This window comes from Haliotis rufescens, unplaced genomic scaffold (assembly GCF_023055435.1).
Source record: "Haliotis rufescens isolate VD_foot unplaced genomic scaffold, xgHalRufe1.0.p SCAF_5, whole genome shotgun sequence".
Taxonomy (NCBI): Eukaryota; Metazoa; Mollusca; class Gastropoda; order Lepetellida; family Haliotidae; genus Haliotis; species Haliotis rufescens.
The window spans coordinates 34,239,992-34,260,612 of NW_025964223.1; the positions used below are offsets into that span (position 1 = coordinate 34,239,992).

General features: G+C 39.3%; 2 protein-coding genes across 4 annotated transcripts in view; one reads left to right on the forward strand and one right to left on the reverse strand.

Moving 5' to 3' along the window:
- The window catches only part of LOC124124714, a 29,814-nt gene extending 9,824 nt beyond the window's left edge, over positions 1 to 19,990 (reverse strand). The window contains exons 1-3 of one of the 3 annotated variants that reach the window (XM_048384118.1): positions 19,374 to 19,990; positions 13,146 to 13,231; positions 12,628 to 12,831 (exon numbers count right to left, since the gene is read on the reverse strand). The gene's annotated coding sequence lies outside the window, so the exon portion shown is untranslated. Of the gene's footprint in view, positions 1 to 12,627; positions 14,590 to 19,373 lie in introns of those variants that run through there. The other 2 variants (XM_048384117.1, XM_048384119.1) reach the window with 2 other exon arrangements.
- LOC125373272 lies at positions 12,137 to 13,414 on the forward strand. The gene has a single exon (XM_048384270.1). The coding sequence runs from the start codon at positions 12,137 to 12,139 to the stop codon at positions 13,412 to 13,414; it is 1,278 nt and encodes a 425-aa protein (XP_048240227.1).
- Positions 19,991 to 20,621: the final 631 nt, after the last annotated feature.

Consider the following 20,621-nt stretch of genomic DNA (forward strand, 5'->3'; position numbering starts at 1 on the left):
TCTTTGAGCATTTGTTCGATGAGTTCGTTGCATTCCATAATGTAATACCTAAGGAGATATCTAAGTCTAACATAATATAATATGACATATCCAATACATCCCGTAATAATAAACTGTTGCGAAAGAATGAGGATTTCAAACCACATTATGTCATATTAACCGCTAATGTTCAATTTATCGTATTTTTTCGCTATATTTGCTATAATTTTGCTATAATTGCTATAATTTTGCCACATTTTGCTATAATTTTGTCACATTTTGCTATAATTTTACCATAATTTTGCCACATTTTGCTATAATTTTGCCATATTTTACTAAGCAATTGCATAAGCAGCTGGTTGATCGGTTTTTAATATGAGTTTACAGTGCTTCGTTGCTGCTAACAGTTTTCTGACTTTATCTCGTTCGAGCTTGGTATAAATAACATCATTTTCGCGTAGACATTCCTCGAATGAATCTTGGTCTTTGCAATGAAACCCATTTGGTCTGCTCTCTGAGATCTTTCAGGACAAAGTTGTATTTTTGAGTAAGTACCCAAACGCTATGCTGAGTATACCGTCCGGAGAATGCTAAATACGAAAGCATATCTTTCTTTTTGGTTAGTTCTTTACTCGCGCTGCAATCGTCTATTATGAAAAGGGTTGATTCTCCTTTGTATTTTTCGTGACATACTCGTAAACAGTCTTGTAAACGATCACCCGGATCAACTCTGTGTACCCCATCATCATTCATTACCCAATCTCTGGATAGGTATGTTTTATTAACGCTTATAGTTGGGCACAGAATAATAACATGATCGAAAACGTCCCGATAATGACTTTCTAAAATATCTAGAATAAAAGCTGTTTTTCCACAACCCGTTTGCCCGCATATGAAAGCGCAGTGTGGTTCTTTAGGTAAAAGATTATTAATAGATTGCTTGCATGAATCGTCCATTCTGTATATTAAGTTGCACATCCATAATCACGTACAAATATATGTTTAATTTACCAGTTAATTCCTGGAGCTTCGTTATCTGTATAGTGACACCCTCGCTAGCATTTTCTATTCTCCGCCCACTACCGTGTAGTTGGTCATCGTCCGTTGTTCGCATGTTGAGCCATAGCGCGTACTTCGTGGTGAGGTATTCACCCATAGATACATCCCCGAGAGACAGATCTTTCACAACCGCGTTAACTTCTGGGCTTCGTTTCACAGAAGGAAGTTTTTTAATCTCATCCCATTGTTGATACGCTAGCATTCCTTTACTATATAGTTGATTAGGAACGCCCTCGATAGTCAATTCTACTTTTGTAATCTTGGGATTGTAGAACTTCTCCGTATTTCTTTTAAATGCATCGGAGGGGTCCTCGAACAACATTAAAATACCCTTCAACGATCTCATGGGGATGTATAGATTGATATTCCACGTCGTATCTCTTTTGTTCCTGGTGATCATTCGGTGTCGAAGCACGCGATCGTACAAAATGGCTGAACTTCCGGTATACTGGTTATGAATTTGTCTGGCTAATTCGGGATCTGTTATCATATCATATGCCAGTGAGATATTGTCAATGGAATAGCTAGCCATTTCATCCCCAGTGACTTTGATTACTCTACTGTAGTCATTAAAAGTGAGTTCGTATTCTAACCTATCACCTAGGGATGCTTGATAAAAGGGCATGTGGGAATCTAGTAATTCAAAGTCGAGCGGAATATAGAATCGGTTACCTAATGCGTCGGCAACAGCGACATCTTTTACGACGGTACTATCACCACTAGAAGCATCTACACGCAGTCTCAATTTGTTCCGATAACAAATACCTTGGTATTGTAAGTTTTCCCGCTCTTTATCCGTTCTCCAGAGATCCATGTTACAATAGTATACATCGCTATCGTCGATACTCAAAACCTCATTACCGCTAATTTTAATCGCGATTTTCTTAACGATAGCACGACCTATGTTCTGAACGAGCTCCCTGTTAACGTCGGCAGAAGTCAAAATAATCGTAAATGCTAGTCGGACAGTTCCCGGAACTAACACATCGTGTGCACCGAGATTAGGAAAGCGAACCAGAAGCGTTTGATTCTGATCGATGGTACTCAGGTTACATTAGTTATTAGTTATAGTTACAGACTGACGAGATGCTTTGACCCCTAATGGATCTCGAAGTCTACGTTGTGGGTTTAACTTGCGTCCGTATTGCGAAGACATTGTTATATTAAAATTATGTAACCTTATGTTTAATATAAAAATGGATGATTTTAATCTAGATGATTTTGATAACCCTAGTACAATCGAAGAGTGTACTGATGAAACCAGCTTTGGTGGCATGAATCTTAACGATGAACTTTTACAATCAACCGTCAATGATTATTACGATACCTTTAAAGAAACCCCAATTGGTTGTGACTATTCAAAGTTTGAATTAGATAGTAAAGGAATATTGCGACTGCGTGGCGCTCCGGATATTGATCTTATGAATTCTCGTAGTCGTAAGCCCCTAGCCTTGCCTGCGATAGCCGCTAAACACGGTGTCAGCACTGCTGTGATGAATTAGGTTTTGAGGACTACTCACGACGAGAAAAACTTTCCGCGAAGACTACTAAGGTTCTTCGGACTGTGCGTACTGAACTCGGTAACATAGATAATTTGGAAGAAAGCTCGAAGTTGGCCTCGGACGGACTCGGAGAAATCGGGGATACCTACTACGATAATTCCACGTTACAGGCACCATATTCAGAGTTCAGTATTAGAGAATTACGAGGTCTTGACAAGGCAATGCAAACAATGCGGGGAGAACTCATCAATAATATTGCCAAGCTATCCGAACTCGACAAGCATATAGCTTATGAGAAAACAAAACTTGAACAGGCGGGTGATGAATTCAGTAGACGCCGCTTTGCAGAAAGATTGCGTAACTTAGAAGACGAAAGATTGGCCCGCCTCGAGGCTGCTTCCAGTAATAGAAAGGGACTTCTTTACACATCAGTCAAGTTCGAGAAACTATCGATCAAGTCCTCAACGATGACTCTACACTGGCTGATAAAATTAAAACATTGTTCAGAGAACAAGGAATAACCATTGTCAGTATTTTAACCGCATTGGGATTTATTATATCGACTTTGACTCTCACGCTAACCGGTGGTGGTACAGGAGGTGGTATACCGCCTAGGTCGGATGGTATAAAAGAGTGGATAAAAAAGCATTTAAAAGCATTAGGTTCAGCACTGGGAAAGCTCGCTGGGAAAGCCGTGTCTGCACTTCCAGGTATAATAGGGAGTATTGTTTCCTGGCTCTTGAATTTATTAGCTAAGACCACCACTTGGCTTAGTCAAAACTTGTGGGCACTGATTGTAGCGATTGCAGGGCTGTTGTACGTATCCGCTAAAGACTATTTAACCAAATCAGTTCGCTAAGACCTATTTAACCAAATCATGAGTAAACCAGCCGCGACTCCACCTACTATAAGTGCTGTTTTTTCATCGATATGTTGTTGATTTTTATCTGAAATATGGGGTGGCACTTGTGGTTGTGCGTTAGTTGATGTGTTAGTATATATCTGTGGCTTGACTATTCCTGTTTCGCCTGTGTTTGTTTGCATTATTAATTCGGTGTTAATATCTGAATTTATACCTGGTTTTTGTTGATCGGTAGCAATAACAATTTTATTATTATAGCCTATCACTTGACCGATCTTAAGTTCCATATTACTCAGAGACATGTATAGTCCCGACGCATCAACGTAGTCCACTTTGGATTGAGCGTACTGTAATACATCTTGATAACGTTTTATAGAAGATGGTATGTCAACTGGTGAATCAATAGCATCCTCAACGTTTGCGACAAACTGTTTTTGCGAATCTAGCGCCGTCCCAGAACCAATAATGGACGTCGTGTTTGCGATTGTACACCGAGAATTGTCCATACATAAGTTCTTATTGATTCATTAACTCTTACAACTCCTGGGTTAGTAAAATTATTTTCTGTTTTATCATTAACAACCATGATTAAGAAATTCATTCCAAGCGTTTGAGGTATCGTTCAGTTGTACAAATTTTGTAACAATATAAGCTAAACCACCGGTTTCGCAGTGGAATGAAAAAATGAAAAATAAAGTTTTGTAATCACCTTTTATGATCCCACAATTAGTATTTACATACCAAGCAATTAAAGGCAAATCACTACACGAATATTGTAGTATTTCCTTTTCTAAAGCAGTCCTAATGTGACTGAAGGTTAAACTGTAACCAACGATGTCAGCCTAACCATGTGTTCTAACATCTAGCCACCACGATGGTTGGTGCTAGACTCCTTTAAAGCTTAATTAACATGCTTTTATATCCAATATTCATGAAAATCACGTGCATTTCAATGTTAACCGCGAAGCTGAATGCGTTTTAGAGTTCATTTTCCAGAAACATACAACAGTCACTGAACATTCCTCCTGAACGTTCCTTCCGATACTCTGAATTCACGTGCACTGTAAACGTTATTCCGCGAAGTAAATGACATGGTTGCATTTTTACTACAGAACTGACTATCCACAAACGGTTCTTCAGTCCATTTCCCCCCTCGATGAAAACATCCATGAATCATATAATGATGCACATTTCAATGTGGAATACAACATCCTCACACACAATGTTTCCTCATTCTGCGATGATATCCTCAGAATTGCCTCGCACTGTATCCAATTTCGAATGCCCTGATTTCGATGCTTTGACCTTGTCCTCCGTACGAATTATCCTCTTTTGAGCTTCCTCCTGTTCCCGTTGCGTCTCAGATGAACATTCCTGGTCTGCTGAGTCATCCTCCGAGGTCCACTCCAGAGGACATACCTTCGTCACCGGTCAGATGAGTGTAGACTTGCCCATTTTGACTTGAACCACTCGAACATGTCCATATTGATGATTCTCCCCAGGGGCCAACTTCCACGTGGGGACTCTGGTGTTACAACGATCACATCATTCACTTGTATATTTCGACTGGCCTTTCTCCACTTTTTTCTGACTTGTAGAGTCGGTAGCAACTCCCTCAACCACCTTCTCCAGAAGTGCCTGACAAGTTCTTGTATTCTTCTCCAACGCTTTCTTGGGTTGAATGATGTCGTGTCAACATTCTCAGGCGCAAACGTTCCACCAACTTGTCCGTGCATAAGATGATTTGGTGTTAAGGGTACATCATCTTGACTGTTAGCACTTTGATACGTAAGTGGACGGGAATTGATGAGTGCTTCTGCAGCAGTAAATGCTGTAGTTAGTTCTTCATCTGTGATATCTCCTTACCTAGAATGGCAAAGATAGCCCTTTTTGCTGATTTTATCATACATTCAAATACACCACCCAAATGTGGTGCATGAGGAGGGTTGAATCTCCAAATGATTCCCCAATTTGCTAAGGACGATTTAGCAGTCACATCAAGTTTGTTGACAAGGTCTCTCATTTCCTTCACTGCACCTACAAAGTTGGTACCGTTGTCTGATATCACCTCCCCCGGCATGCCTCGTCTATTTGTCACGCGAAAGAAAGCATTCAGAAAAGAGTCACTGTCCAGTCCATATGACATTTCAAGGTGTACAGCCCTTGTTGACAAACATGTGAAAAGACACAAGTACTGTTTTTGTCTTTTCTTTGACCTTCCTTGAATTGTTGAGAAAGGTCCCGCATAATCCACTCCAACGTGTGAGAATGCTCTCATTGAGTAGCGTACTCTTACCTTTGGAAGTGGAGCCTGAGGTTTTGGTTTAGCCTTTTTTCTCCAACTAAATGCACATTCTGTCTCCCATGCGAGAATCTCTTCACGAGCAGCGATGATCCAATATCGCGAGGAGAGTGCTGCTAAAGTCTGATTTGTACCTGTAGCATGGTTACCTTCTTCGTGATAATGTTTGACAATCAGTCTTGTCACCCAGTTTTTTCGAGGCAAGATTATTGGAATCCGTGCCTCTAATGACAAACAATCAGCATATTTCAACCTGGATCTAATAATTCCTTCTTCATCAAGTACTGGCTGAAGTCCTATGAGTGTGCTGTTACTTGGTAACTGTTTTCCTTTCTTTAGTGCGGAATACTCTTTTGCAAATTCCTGTTTTTGCATGTGACTAATGATTTTCATTTCAGCATCTACGACGTCCTCTACATCCAGATCACCGCTGTGACGTAGTTCTGATGGAACACGTGCGTTGGAAACAAATCTGTAGACCCAAGCATATATTCTAGTCAATCTCTTCCAGTCAGAATATCTGGATGGATGAAGACGCCAAGTATCATCATCACCCTCGGACATTAGCGTGACCATTTCTCTTTTGCTGGCCAGTTTTGTCATTTCTAAAGTACTCTCATTTTGAAACCCACCTATTTGTTCTGGCCATTCACTTTCTTTCAGAGTCAGGAATTCTGGTCCCATCAACCATGTACTACTCACTAGGTTCTCTGCCGATGTGCCTCTGGTAATTATGTCTGCAGGGTTTAATTTAGATGGGACATATTTCCACTGACAAGGATTGTTTTTTTTCCTGGATGTAACCAATGCGATTGGCCACAAAAGATTTGTAATTTCTACTCTGGCTTTTAATCCAGCACAGAACATTCATACTATCACTATACTGTTTGAAGTGGTCATCCCTAACACATTTGCTGAAGCAACAAACAACTTGACACCAAGGATTGCCGCCATGAGTTCCATTCTTGGAAGAAGAGGAGCAACCCTGCTTTTGGACGTAACTAACCGACTCGACACTTCCCCACTTTGGTAGATATAGACGGCATATATTGCTGCCCCATATGCATCTTGTGATGCATCTGCAAATGCATGAAATGTTTTGCTTTCTATTTCAGATTTCATTCTCAAGCACCGTGGATCTCGTACATGACATAGCTCTTCAACTTCAGCTAACCATTTCAAAGTTCTAATTTTCAGATCAGGATCGATTTCTTCATCCCAACTGAAACCTGCTATCCACATCTCTTGAATCTTCATTTTCCCTTTAATGGTGAAAGGTGTCAGGAATCCAAGCGGATCAAAGATCCTTGCAATTTCTCTGAGAAATATTCTTTTTGTGATTCTCACAATGTTCTCAGGAACATTCATACAAAAACTAAACTCATCATCATTTGCTATCCACATAAGGCCTAGTGTTTTCATTGAACTCATTCTTGTTTATGTTGACCTTCTGTGCCCTGGATTCTGACGGAATTCCATCAAGGACATCCACCGAATTTGAGAGCCATTTTCTGGCGTGCATGCCTGCCATGCGCCATAGCTCAGTCAATTGATCATACAACTCTACCTAAGTCATGTCATCTTCCACCGAATCCATACTATCATCCATATATGTGAAGTTTGCTACAGTCTCAGCAGCAAGTGGAAAATCATGTTGATGTTCTTTTGCATGTTCTTGAGTAATGTATTGGGCTAAGAATGGTGAACAGTTTAAACCAAACACCACTCTGTTAAACTCAAACACCTGTGGGTTCTCATTTGAATTCATGGATCTCCACAGAAATCTCATTGAGTGAAACTCCCTGACACTTTGCAGAAGCATCAAAAACCATACGTACTTTTGTTGTAGTGAGTGAGTGAGTGAGTATGATTTTACGCCGCTTTTAGCAATATTCCAGCAATATCACGGCGGGGGACACCAGAAATGGGCTTCACACATTGTACCCATGTCGGGAATCGAACCCGGGTCTTCGGCGTGATGAGCGAACGCTTTAACCACTAGGCTACCCGACCGCCCCACTTTTGTTGTAGTCCTATCTGGACGTACAACTGGAAAATGAGGTGGAAACCATTTACTATTTCGTACCTCTGCAGAGGACACCTTTCGAATTTATCCTTTCTGCAAATACTGATCTAGAACAGAACCATAAGCATCAGCAATCTGTTTGTCCTTGGACAACTTCTTCTCAGTGCTAAGAAGACGATTGAAAGCCATGTTATAGTTATCTGGTTGTACTGAAGTGTCTTTCTTACAATTTCAATTGCAGCCAATTCACCATTATTGAATTCATTCATTGGGCCACATGAAAAGTTTTCTACTTCCCAGAACTTGTTCACTAAAACGTTCAGATTCTGTAATTCTCTTTCATTGTTATCAGTGAAAAATGTACTTGCAAAATGTGTCTCATATTCACCAACCCCAGGAACATGTCCTATGCATGTCCATCCGAGTGGAGACAGCCTTGCAACAGGTTCTCCTTGACAACCACATACCTCTTCATAAGAACGATGAAGGTCAAGGTAGTCAATACCTAATAGAATATCTACCACAGAACGAGAACCAAGTTTTGGAAATTTTATCCCATTCAAATGTTTCCATTTTTCACAATGTTTTTTCCAATCGACAACTTGCATTTTTCCTGTAACCTTTTTCGTTGTAAAAGGCGACTTTGATATATCAACAGAACCATCAATGCTTTCTAGTCCAAAATCAACAGTCATTGATTCAAAACTCTTTCTACCATTCAGAACATTGACCGATACTTTCTGATAATGGCCTTGCAATCAAAGTTCCGCAGCTACATCTTCGTTTATATATGTCTGCGTACTTGCATCATCTAAAAGAGCATTGACTGTTATCCTGCGACGACCATGTTTAAGAACTACTGGAACAGTTCTCAGTGCTGTGTAAGGCATGTCACATTGAGTAGTCGACATAGTGGTGGTTTGTGTGTTATCTTCTGAATGTGGGGGCCTACTCACCTTTGGACTGTCTGCAATATCCCTGATTTTATCACCATTGTGAAGTAAGCGATTGTGATTTGCGGGACAACCATTTATACCACAGTCAGTAAACCTAGTGCAGCTCTTACCAGTGGTTAGAGCCCAAGCAACGGAAGCAAAGATAAAACGTCTTTGCAACATCCCACCTTCTAGCAACGCTCAGGGCTTTGAATTTAGTGCAAGTCCAAATGTTATGACTTGCACCCGGACACATTTGACACTGACGTTTACGATCTCTGTTCTGGCGATTGCCAAAGAAGGTACCATCTTTACCTGATGATTTACGTTCATGTGATTTTTGCTTTTCAGACACCCCATTGATGACTTCAGTAGCAATGACCTGAAATTCTGCTTCCTGCAAAACCCATTCTCTGAGGACTTCAACAGATTCCTGTCTCTGGTTCTCAAATATCCACCTCTGATATTGTATTACTTTGAATTATGTTAATTTCTTAAGTAATTGTGAATATAACGTGCCATCCCCCAATTCTTCTAACTTGTCCGATTCTCTAAGGTTTGCCACTAAAATATAAAACAAGTCTGAAAACTTCTCTAAATCTCTAGCATTACCAGGTCTAATTGGTTTGAACTTTGTTATCTCTTCTAACTTTATAGCCATGTTACGTCTTTGGCCACCATATTTGCGCTCAAGACGTTCTAACGCTATGTCATATGCAGCCGCACTATGACCTAAGCTCTGAATAACTTTCAGTGCTTCTCCGGTAAGACATTGTCTTAACTGTAACAGTTTGTATTGAGGTGTTGCTGGTGCCATGTCTATACAGGCTAAGAATGCTGCTTTCCAATTCTCATACATTTTAATGTCACCATTAAATGTAGGTACGGAAACTCTTCTGAGTTGTTTCCACATATCTACCCCTAGCTCGTGACTAGTTGTGATGGGAGGTGTCCCTCTATGAACACCGTGATAAACTCTAGAACCTTCAACAACATTTGACTTCTTCTCTAAACATTCAAATTGTTCATGTTTCTGTTTGCCCAAATTCTTGTCTAGGCATTTTTCAATGTCAGTGTATTCTGTTTTCTTAACAGAAAACATTTTTTGTTCACTTTTATCTGGTTCATGGAATAACTTTGACAAAAAGATTGTTTTTCTGTAACAACTTAAATGGATTGAATGGTTGATTAGTTTTTTTAACTAAATCATCGCTTTCTTCTTTAACAGTTTTTGTCCGCTGGACGGAACACCTAGACCATGGTTAATTCCTTTAATACGCCAATCTTTACTCGTAGAAATATTAAATTCCTGGCAAATACGTTCATACGCGAACCTATTGTACTGATTATTTGTTTCCATCCATGCTCGATCCTGCGGTAATGGGGCATTAATTTCTTTAAGTATACATTTGTACGTCTAATCTGATAATACACGTGAAATGATAAAACAGACTTATTTAGTTCAAATCCTGGGGCATAAAGTGATACACCACATCCCGTTGTGGCACACCATATGTCAAAGTTTAACTGATTCTGCCAAAATTGCATCGGATTGTGAAACCAATCGTGCACCATTTTATCACTAGTTGCCGTGAACCTGTATTTTCAAAGATATCAGGGAATTCAACAAAAAACTTAGCACCAGAGGCACTTACTAAAATCGACTGATTAGTTGATTTCATATTTAAGTTATAATATAGAATCATTGTATATTTAATATGTATGTTACACTCATGGGAATAACAAATGGTCAGTCTATTCAACTGCTTCATACTATCGATAACTCGGATGGTCAACTTGAAGTCGCCCTATGCGATGTAATGTATTACCCGCGGTGGACCAATATAAATGCTGTGAGAAATAATAATAAGATACATATATTAGATGGCAATGTTATTGACAAATACATTATCTTACCTGATGGGTATTACAGCGTATGCTCACTCAATGATGAAATTTTTAAGCCTAATGGAATTAGTTTCACACACAATGAGTCGAATGGGATACTGTTTTTAAGCACTGGAGAAAAGGTTATAATTCTTTACGAGAACTTAGCAATTACACTTGGATATGCACGCGAAGGATTAATACAACCCAACATAACAACACAGGGAGTTAAATTACCCGATTTAGTTCCCTATAAAGTGTTGTGCATCCATCTTGATCAAATCAGTACGACGGATAATATTCAACTAGAAAGTCCTTCAACTCTACTCAGATCTATTCCAGTGAAAGATGAAAAATACAATAGTGGTAGAACGGAATCTTTCTCAACATTACAATATAAAAAATTAAAGCATGGTATTATTTCAGACCTCAAAATTTCTGTATTAGATGTAAAACACCAACCTGTACATATAGGATACTTAAGTGTAACACTCCATATTATAAATAATGGTTGATTCATCAGGCCCTGGAACGCTCAGACAATGTAATACAATTGCGCTTTCCGATCTCGGAGACACAGAAGGATTTGGTAAACCCGGTACCGATGGTAAGTTATACGCTTTACACTTACAAGATAATGTATACAAGCAGAAAGAAGTTACATTCACAGGTAATCTAGGAGATTTAAGCGATGTCGACGTTAGTAGACTCCTTAAAAACACTTCGTACAATCTTACTCACAACGATGATAATAAATGGACTATGGTTGAAGCAAACATCGAGTGGCTACTGAATATCGTCATTACCCCACCGTATGTGATGACGGGTAAGGCACATAATATAACTAAGATTATAAATAGTGGGATCGTACTCGCGGCTTATATCCCATCAAAACGAAAAGGCACTCGTGAAGAGCAACCTCCTCGTGGTGAGTGCTGGGTAACGCTAATAGCTCTTCCCCCGTGTGGACTCGGGGTAGAATTTGTCCACAGCACCCCATTGCTGGTCGTAAAAGGCGACCGAATTGGGCAACCTGTTTGCCGTGGGTTGCTTCCCTGTGTCGGTGGAGGAAGGGATTCTGGTGGTTGAGGGCACGGGAGCCAGGAACCAGTGTTCCTTTTGCCCAACACACCACTTTGACCCTGACTTCACCTAGACAGGTGGTAGGATGGGCCCGGTCTTATCAATCGGCTGGTCATGCCAGGCCCTGTGCATAATATTGTGTTTGCACAAATGTGATTTTTTATAAATGTATTATTTGGTCTTGGTCATGTACATGTTTGACTTCCCAAATTATTATGTAAAAGTTTGCCTAGAGTCTTATGCCAGAAGGTGGTGGCTCATGGGCCAATCTGGTGATGTTGACCTCCAAATTCAGTATGTATCCGATTACTTGTCATGGGCCAAACCAGCCTGGCATTTAATTTGGTATATAAATATTGCTATTTGCGTCATACTTGCTGGAGTATATCATCCCTGTATCCCTGGTGTTTGCATGTTGGAGTTCCGGTACAACAAAACATCGCTTTTTGTAGCACTCCATGGTGGGTGGGGAGCAGGGGTGCTGAATTACTATATTTCACCATGTCACACCAAAACCCTGGTTCAACCCGTTCAAAACGAAGACATGTCGATCTTGATGACATTGATCAAAGTGAACAATTATCTCGTGGCTTAGATTCCTGGTCCCGTTTTATTGTGATTGAGGCAGCTAAAAAACAACCTATTAAGCTAAATCCATTCGCCATTTCCAAAGCTATTTTAGGAATTTGCGGAGAAGTGAACAATGTTACACGTCTTCGCAGTGGCTCTCTTCTTGTTGAGTGTTCACGGAGACAGCAATCTCTGAATCTTTTGTCTGTAACTACATTCGCAAATATTGAGGTTGCTGTGTCCGTCCACAAAACCTTGAATTCTTGCCGAGGCATTGTTCGAGACAGAGCTCGCTGCCTGTCCGACATGTCAGAGCAGGAAATTACTGATGAACTGACAACTCAAGGGGTAACAGCAGTTAAGCGTTTTACTATGAAATCGAGAGACGGTGACATCATCCCGTCAAACACTTATCTGCTTACCTTTGCTCTTTCGGCCCTTCCTAAGTCAATCAAAGCTGGTTATCTCAACATCGGAGTGGAGGTGTATGTCCCCAATCCACTCCGATGTTTCAAGTGCCAAAAGTTTGGACATGGTTCTAAATTTTGCAATCACTCTGTAGTCTGTCAGCGCTGTGGCGAAGGCCATGACAACACCGACTGCACGGCTGAAGTGAAATGTGCCAACTGCAAAGGAAAACATCTGGCTTCATCAAAGTTATGTCCTGAATGGCAAAAACAGACAAAAATCCTGAAGCTCAAACATGAGAACAATATCTCGTTTTACGAGGCTAAGAAGCTCATTGAAAATCAATCTCCACAAACTCCACTAACCAGAACATATTCTGCTGCTGTAGCTATCGCTACTCCTCCAAATCCTACACAAACATCCATTTCTATCCAGACAGATTTGACATGGATTACATCCGATCAACCTGTTAACATATCTTCTGTAGTTACTTCAAATACATCTTCCACTCAAACAGTAAGCCCATCCGAACCTTTGACTGCTGAAGCTGGTGTGGAGTCTGTTGCTAAAGATCCAGAGGCTGTAGAACCAGCTACTATCGACTCTGCCGTTGTTACTCTGACAAGAAAAGAAAGAAAAAAATTAAACAGAAAACAAACTACTTTGAAATCCTCGTCTTCAGAGGTTTTTCTCAACAACCCCTTTGATGCTCTTGACATGGATGTCACCCCATCTCCAGAGACCAGAAGGGGTTCTTCTTCCTCACATTCTCGTGAGCATTCACCAATTGAGCCACCGTGACTCAATCATCACATTTAATACAGTGGAGGACTTAGGAATAATTGTAACGATTTACAACTCTTAATTCAAGATTTTAAACCATCAGCATTATGTTTACAAGAAACATACTACAAAGAAACTGACACATTTGATATACGAGGTTATTCCTCCTACAATGTATTTTCACCTCCTGGTGCAAAGGCCACTGGGGGCTCTTCAATCTTAATAAAACAAGGTGTTATCCATAGCCCCGTCCATCTTGCAACCCCCCTTCAAGCTGTTGCAGTCCTTGTGACTCTGCACATTGTGTTTACATTGTGCTCGCTCTATATTCCACCATCTTCTTCTCTCCGACAGTCTGAACTTCAAGCTCTCTATGATCAACTCCCAAAGCCCTGTATTATCATGGGCGATTTAAATGGACACAATCCACTTTGGGGTAGTGTTCAGACTAATAACAAGGGGAAACTTTTGGAAGATTTCATTTCCAGCAACGATTTGTGTATCCATAATGATGGTTCAAATACGTATCTGCATCCCGGTACAGGTACCTACTCTGCTCTCGATTTGTCAGTAACAGATTCTGAATTATTAAACAAATTTGAATGGTCCGTCCATGAAGACCTCTGTGGAAGTGATCATTTCCCAACCATTTTAAAACCCGTCTTACCTCCCGATGTTCCTCCTTCAACAAGATGGAACTTTACTAAGGCTAACTGGCCTTTATTCGAAATACTTGCATCCAAAAAGTTACAACCTGATCTGTTTCTTGATGCTACTGACCCTGTACAATTATTTTCTGATGAATTAAACAAAATCGCTGATGACTGTATTCCTAAGTCCTCTACTAATCCTCACATTCGTAAACCATGGTTTAACGATGACTGCAAACAAGCTAGGAAGGCACGGAAAAAGGCTGAACACTACTTCCGTCGCCATCCCATGGTACATAATTTGAATAAATTTTAAATTTTAAATGCTAAAGCCAGACGTACGTTTAAACAAAATAAACGCCAATCTTGGCAAAATTATGTTTCCAAGATAAATTCTCGTACGCCCATGTCTAAGGTATGGAACATGATCCAGAAAATTAAAGGTAAAGGTTCTAAATCTAGCATACATCACCTTAAAAATGGAGACGAACTATTGACTGATAAATCGGAAATTGCAAATAAACTTTGTAAATTCCAAAAATACCAAAAACTGCAAGAAACGAAAATCATAAATTTCAAATCAGATAATGGGGAAGATTATAACGAAATATTTTCAATCCATGAGCTTCATACTGCTCTTGGACAAGCACACGATACTGCTACAGGAGCTGATAATATACATTATCAACTCCTGTTTAGAAACCCTTCTACTAACTTTTGATGAAATCTGGACATCAGGTGAATTTCCATCCTCATGGCGAGATGCTATTATTGTTCCAATACCTAAGCCAGGACGTGATCATACTGATCCTTCAAATTATCGTCCAATTTCATTGACCAGCTGCGTTTGCAAAACCATGGAACGCATGATCAATAATCGACTAGTTTGGTACTTAGAAACCAATAACCTAATTACAAATATTCAATGTGGTTTCCGTAAAAATAGAAGTACAATTGATCATTTAGTACGTTTAGAATCATTTGTTAAAAATGCCATAATAAACAAACAATATGCAGTGTCTATCTTTTTCGATCTCGAAAAAGCATATGACACTACATGGAAACATGGTATTTTAAAGGACTTACACGATTTTGGATTGAGAGGCCGTTTGCCTCAATTTATATCCAAATTTTTAACTGACAGACAATTTCAAGTCCGCGTGGGCTCAACCCTGATTATAATCAGGATCAGGGTGTCCCACAAGGCAGTATCTTGTCTGTTACACTATTTAGTATTAAGATAAATAGCCTGTCTAAGGTCTTAAATGATTCCATAGATGGGTCGCTTTTCGTGGATGATTTTAACATATCTTGTCTTGGTAAAAATATGCATTCAATTGAAAGACAACTGCAGTTATGTCTTAATAAAATTCAAAGATGGTCACTTGAAAATGGCTTTAAATTTTCTAAAGCCAAGACAAATTGTATACATTTTTGTCGCAAATATAAACCACATCAAGACCCTGTACTGTATTTGGATGGCACACCTATCAAAATTGTAAAGGCAGCCAAATTCCTGGGACTTATTTTTGATAGCCATTTGACATTTAAACCCCATATCAAATACCTTAAAGCTAAATGCCTGAAGGCACTCAATTTGTTAAAAGTCGTTTCCAATTCAAAGTGGGGAGGTGATCAGAAGACCCTCCTCCAACTATATAGATCTCTCATACGTTCAAAACTGGATTATGGCTCCATCGTTTATGGGGGTGCATGCAAAAGCAATCTAAAAATTCTGGATTCTATACATCACCAAGGACTACGGCTCTGCCTTGGATCCTTCAGAACTTCTCCCATTAACAGTTTATATGTAGAGGCTGATGAACCATCACTAAAACTCAGACGTCTAAAATTATCTTTACAGTACATTACCAAATTATCTTCAAATCAGTCAAACCCTGCATATGATTGCGTTTTTCACCCCCTATATGAGGACCTCTACCAAAAGAAATCTTCTCTTATTCCCCCTCTTGGAATAAGGTTGAAAACTGCAATTTCTGATGCAAATTTACACCTTGAAAATATTTCTCCTTACCGCCTTCTGTCTTCACCTCCTTGGCAACTGATAAAGCCAGAGGTAGACCTGACACTCACACAACTAAAGAAATCTCAAACTAATCCACTAATTTATCAACAAGAATACCATCAACTGAGAACTAAATATGATACATACCAATCTATTTTTACAGATGGATCCAAGGATGGTGACGCAGTTGCTAGCGCTACTATCATTGGATCCAGAACAATATCGTTCAGGTTGCCACATGACAGTTCAATTTTCACGGCAGAATCACACGCCATCTTAACAGATCTTAAATACATTAAAAATCAACCTAAGCATAAGCAGTTCATAATATTTTCAGACTCTCTTTTGTGTCTTCAGGCTATTCATAACATGTCCAGTACACATCCACTTTTACTCGAAATTGTCGAATTGTATAATGTTCTCGCTACTGGCCCATACGACATCGCTCTCTGTTGGTTACCCAGCCATGTTGGAATCGTTGGTAACACAATGGCTGATGCTGCTGCAAAAGCAGCACTCAACAAATCTGTGACACCACTTCTAATCCCCTACAGTGATCTTAAACCCTTGATTAGATCGTACATCCGAGATCTAATGGAAAAGAAGTGGGACACCCAAGTAGGTATTAATAAATTACATGAAATTACACCAAACATCGGTTACACCTACTTGGGTTGTCAGTCCAGATTTGAAGAGGTCATTATGCGACGATGTCGTATTGGCCATAGTAGGTATACCCACGAATAAATTTTAAATGGTCAAGATCCTCCATTTTGCATCCCTTGTGATGAGAGAATCACCGTCAAGCATGTCCTGCTTGATTGTGTTGATTTTTCCATCACAAGGGATAAATATTTCAAAGTTTCATCCTTAAAGGATCTTTTTAGTATCAATGCTCATTTAATTATTGACTTTTTAAAAGAAATTGAATTGTTACATAAATTTTGATTGATATGTTTTGTATATAATATAGTTTTTATAATTGGTAAAATAAATTTGATGACTGAGATTGTTATTGGCTGTATCCTTGAAGGGGGTTGAAGTAACGTAAAATTATTGTCCCCCTGAGAGGATATGTAAGACCACATCATTCAAAGTACATTTATTCTTGCCACAGTTTTAGACGTAGAATATTTGTTTATTTTAAGTGTTGGCTAAATTGCATATAATCACCAGCGGCTGAAGGGATGGTGTAAATCCTGCTGGGGAGTCGTGCAGGTAGCAAAAGTATTGTAAGTCCCCACGGTCCCCAGTAAGGTGGCCCAACTTTGGTTGCTGGTGATCTATAGCCCATTTTTATATTGTATTGTTGATTGAAAATGTATTCTTTTTAATGTTCTCAACTAGTTTTAAAATCAAAACTGTGATACTCTAGTTATTTTTACTGTCCTTCGATGACAGATATTTATTCCATTCAAATATTTGTATTTTATGTCAGTTCTCGTCACGATATGGCTGAAATACTGCCGATGTGACGTTAACTATTAACTCACTCACTCACTCAAAACGAAAAAGTGTGTTAGTTACCCCTCTGCCAGAAAACCCAGATCATATGTTATATAGTCGTCCGGCAGTAAAAAATGTTAGTTTAAATTTGGTTACTGAATTCAATGATATTAAACAGAACTTGAGTGCAATACCTAATATTTCTACGCTTATTATTAAAGTCTTGTTCGGAGATGCACTGGAAAATGCCTTCGAAATATTACCAGGCCTATCGATTAAATGGCTAAAGAAACACGAGCGTCAACGTTGTGCACAGTATTATTCATATTGGAGCATCACCCGTTGCAACCCTTGAGGGGGTCCAAATTATTAAAAGTGGTAGTATTTCTTTTACTGAGATATTCATGCCGTATAATATTCATTTGATAAGGTTGATGTATACTCTCAAAACATTTAAGCAAGACCAATTAAAGACTATTGTATATATTGTAATATACACTATGAGTTTATATCTGGCGCTCGATGAGGCATCTGAAAAGATGGATACTGTTGATGGATTTCGATTACATTAAATAAGCGACATAAAACATCCAATAGAGAAGGAGAGGGAGTTTAGACTTGGATTGTATAAAAAGTATTGCAGAGCCGTGAATGCTCTCGACGGAGTTGACACTGCACTTGTAACAGCTGGCATGGGACTCGGTGTAGCCGGTGTTGGTTTATTATCAACTATAATCGCCGCGCCTATCGTACTTGGCATGGAAATAGCGTCCGGAGTCTCAGGACTGGCAGGAATAGCGATAAAATTCATTTCTCATAGGTTGCAAAAGAAAGCATTAAAACACGATAATATTCGGATACTCGCCGAAGCAAAGTTGAACAGCATTGAGGATCATATTTCGACAGCAATGGCTGATTGTAAGATATCCGAGGAGGAGTTTCATTTAGTGCAGTCAGAACTCACCAAATACAACGCAGTGAAGCAGGAGATTCGATCAAATTCTCGTAAGACCAGTGGTATTAGCGAAGATGAGAAAAAAAAGTTCATAGAACAGGGGAGACAACAAGCACGTCAATTATTCCATGCCAAAACCAAAGAACTGGTTGGAGATTAAAAATAGATTGCTTCCTATCATTAGATCACATTTAGAAGAATGCTTACGTAAGTATATAATAATGGAGAATTACAAACCAACAAAGGAAGAACTCGAAAAAGCTATCGAAACATTTATGCTCAGGGACAAAAATATCAAATGGAGAGAATTACCACAAGGTATATATTATATCAGTGATGTCAAACCAACCAAATACGGTCATCAATTGTTTCTTTCCAATTACCAAGAAGAGTATATAGTCTGGTCTCCTAGTAAAATGAACGAAGAACTTAGTAAAAATGTTGAATATCACTTTGTTAAAAATAATGGTATACATATTAGTAAAAATAATAGAGAATATTTTCATTACAATTTAGTTTAGTCTCATGACTATCGTTTTTGTACTAATGGTATCAATGATTCACTCCAGGTGGTGGTGAGCTAGAGTCAATTTAGCTGAATCTTATGACGATCGTTGTATCACATCATCATTTTTGCATATAAAATTCCCCCTGTAGTAGCAGTATAGGTATATAAATCTGGCTCCAGTGGAAGTGGTCCAGAACCCCTATTACCTATAAAAATTTATATCATAGAAGCATTGATTGACTACAGGTGGTGGTGAGCTAGAGCCAATTTAACTTAAACTCATGATGATCGTTGAATCGCATCATCCATTTTGACATAAAAAATTCCATCTGTAGTAGCAGTATAGATATATAAATCTGGCTCCAGTGGGAGTGGTCCAGAACCCCTATTACCTATACTACTACATGGAGATCGGTGACCAGTTTTGCGATGTGGCAGCCTTGCACTTCTAGCAGTGAAATTGCCCTCTTCAGACCAGCCAGTTCCATGTTGCAAGAACTCTTTACCTCATTGCTCTGACATAAAAATAGACATGGTAAGTGTAGCAAAAATATTGAAAAACTTGTCATCAAACTTGCAAGTAAAAGACTCCTAGGTTAAATTTATTTTTAACTGTCAATGGCAAGTAAATTCCTTCAAACTTCTTCAGTTAATTGCCTTACTTGAGCTGCATTTATAAATGGGATAAGTTCAAACGAGTAATTTAAAGAGATAGAAGCTAATATTTAAGGCTCATTGACCTAATGAACAAAATGACTACAATTAAAAAAACAATATATTGCGGTTACCTGCACCAATTGAATATCCAGTATGAGTTTTTGGTCCAAGTCCATCAGGGTGTAGGATCCATATTTAGCAGAGTGACCAGGTTAGTGACCAGGTGAGTCACACCTTGCATCTGCACCAACAACCACAGCTTTTCCTGCCAAGTGCTCAAGTAGTATGTCTTGGTATTTGGGCCACATGTCATGAATTGAAGGCACGACATAGCAGCTTTGCAAATTGCAGTAAGTCTGGCTGGTGAAACAGGCATTTTCTAGCACTGGAACAGGTGGATCACCTTAGCTGCACTGCTGCCTGACAGCATAATACCAGAGGCCAGCATGAGGTTACCTAATGGCATCTGTCCATCTTGATGTTGACTTGACCACCATCGCCGACCACAGACTATTTCAACTTGAACCATGGTTCCAACAAGCTTGTGAATGTTAACAGAAACATTCATACTGTCGCATATCTTGCAGTTCTTTAGCAAACTGTATAGTGATGACTCCGCAACAAAGAAGTACTTCTCATCAACTGGATGGGGGTTTTCATTAGGGGTGTCACGATAGATCGAAATATCGATTTATTGCTATCGGTAGGCGCAATAGTTCAATAAATCGATTGAATGTTCAGTTCCCGATCAATAGTATCGATATTAGCTGCTAATATCGATAGTTTCGATTTTTTTTTACCGTATCAAGCGTGTGAGTACAATCCAATCATAACCATGCTTGCGACCGCAGCCGAGAGGGATATTAGAGTTCACTGCCCTTGGTGCTTAGCAACCGCACTTTCAAAATGGCGGGGGAAGGGGGAATCCCTGAGTTTGTGACTAATTTGAGTGGAAAGTCAAGTGTTTGGAGGTCTTTTGGCTT

Excerpts from the sequence above, each read along its gene's own strand:
- LOC125373272 (XM_048384270.1), top strand. The coding sequence starts at position 12,137 with ATGTCACACCAAAACCCTGGTTCAACCCGTTCAAAACGAAGACATGTC.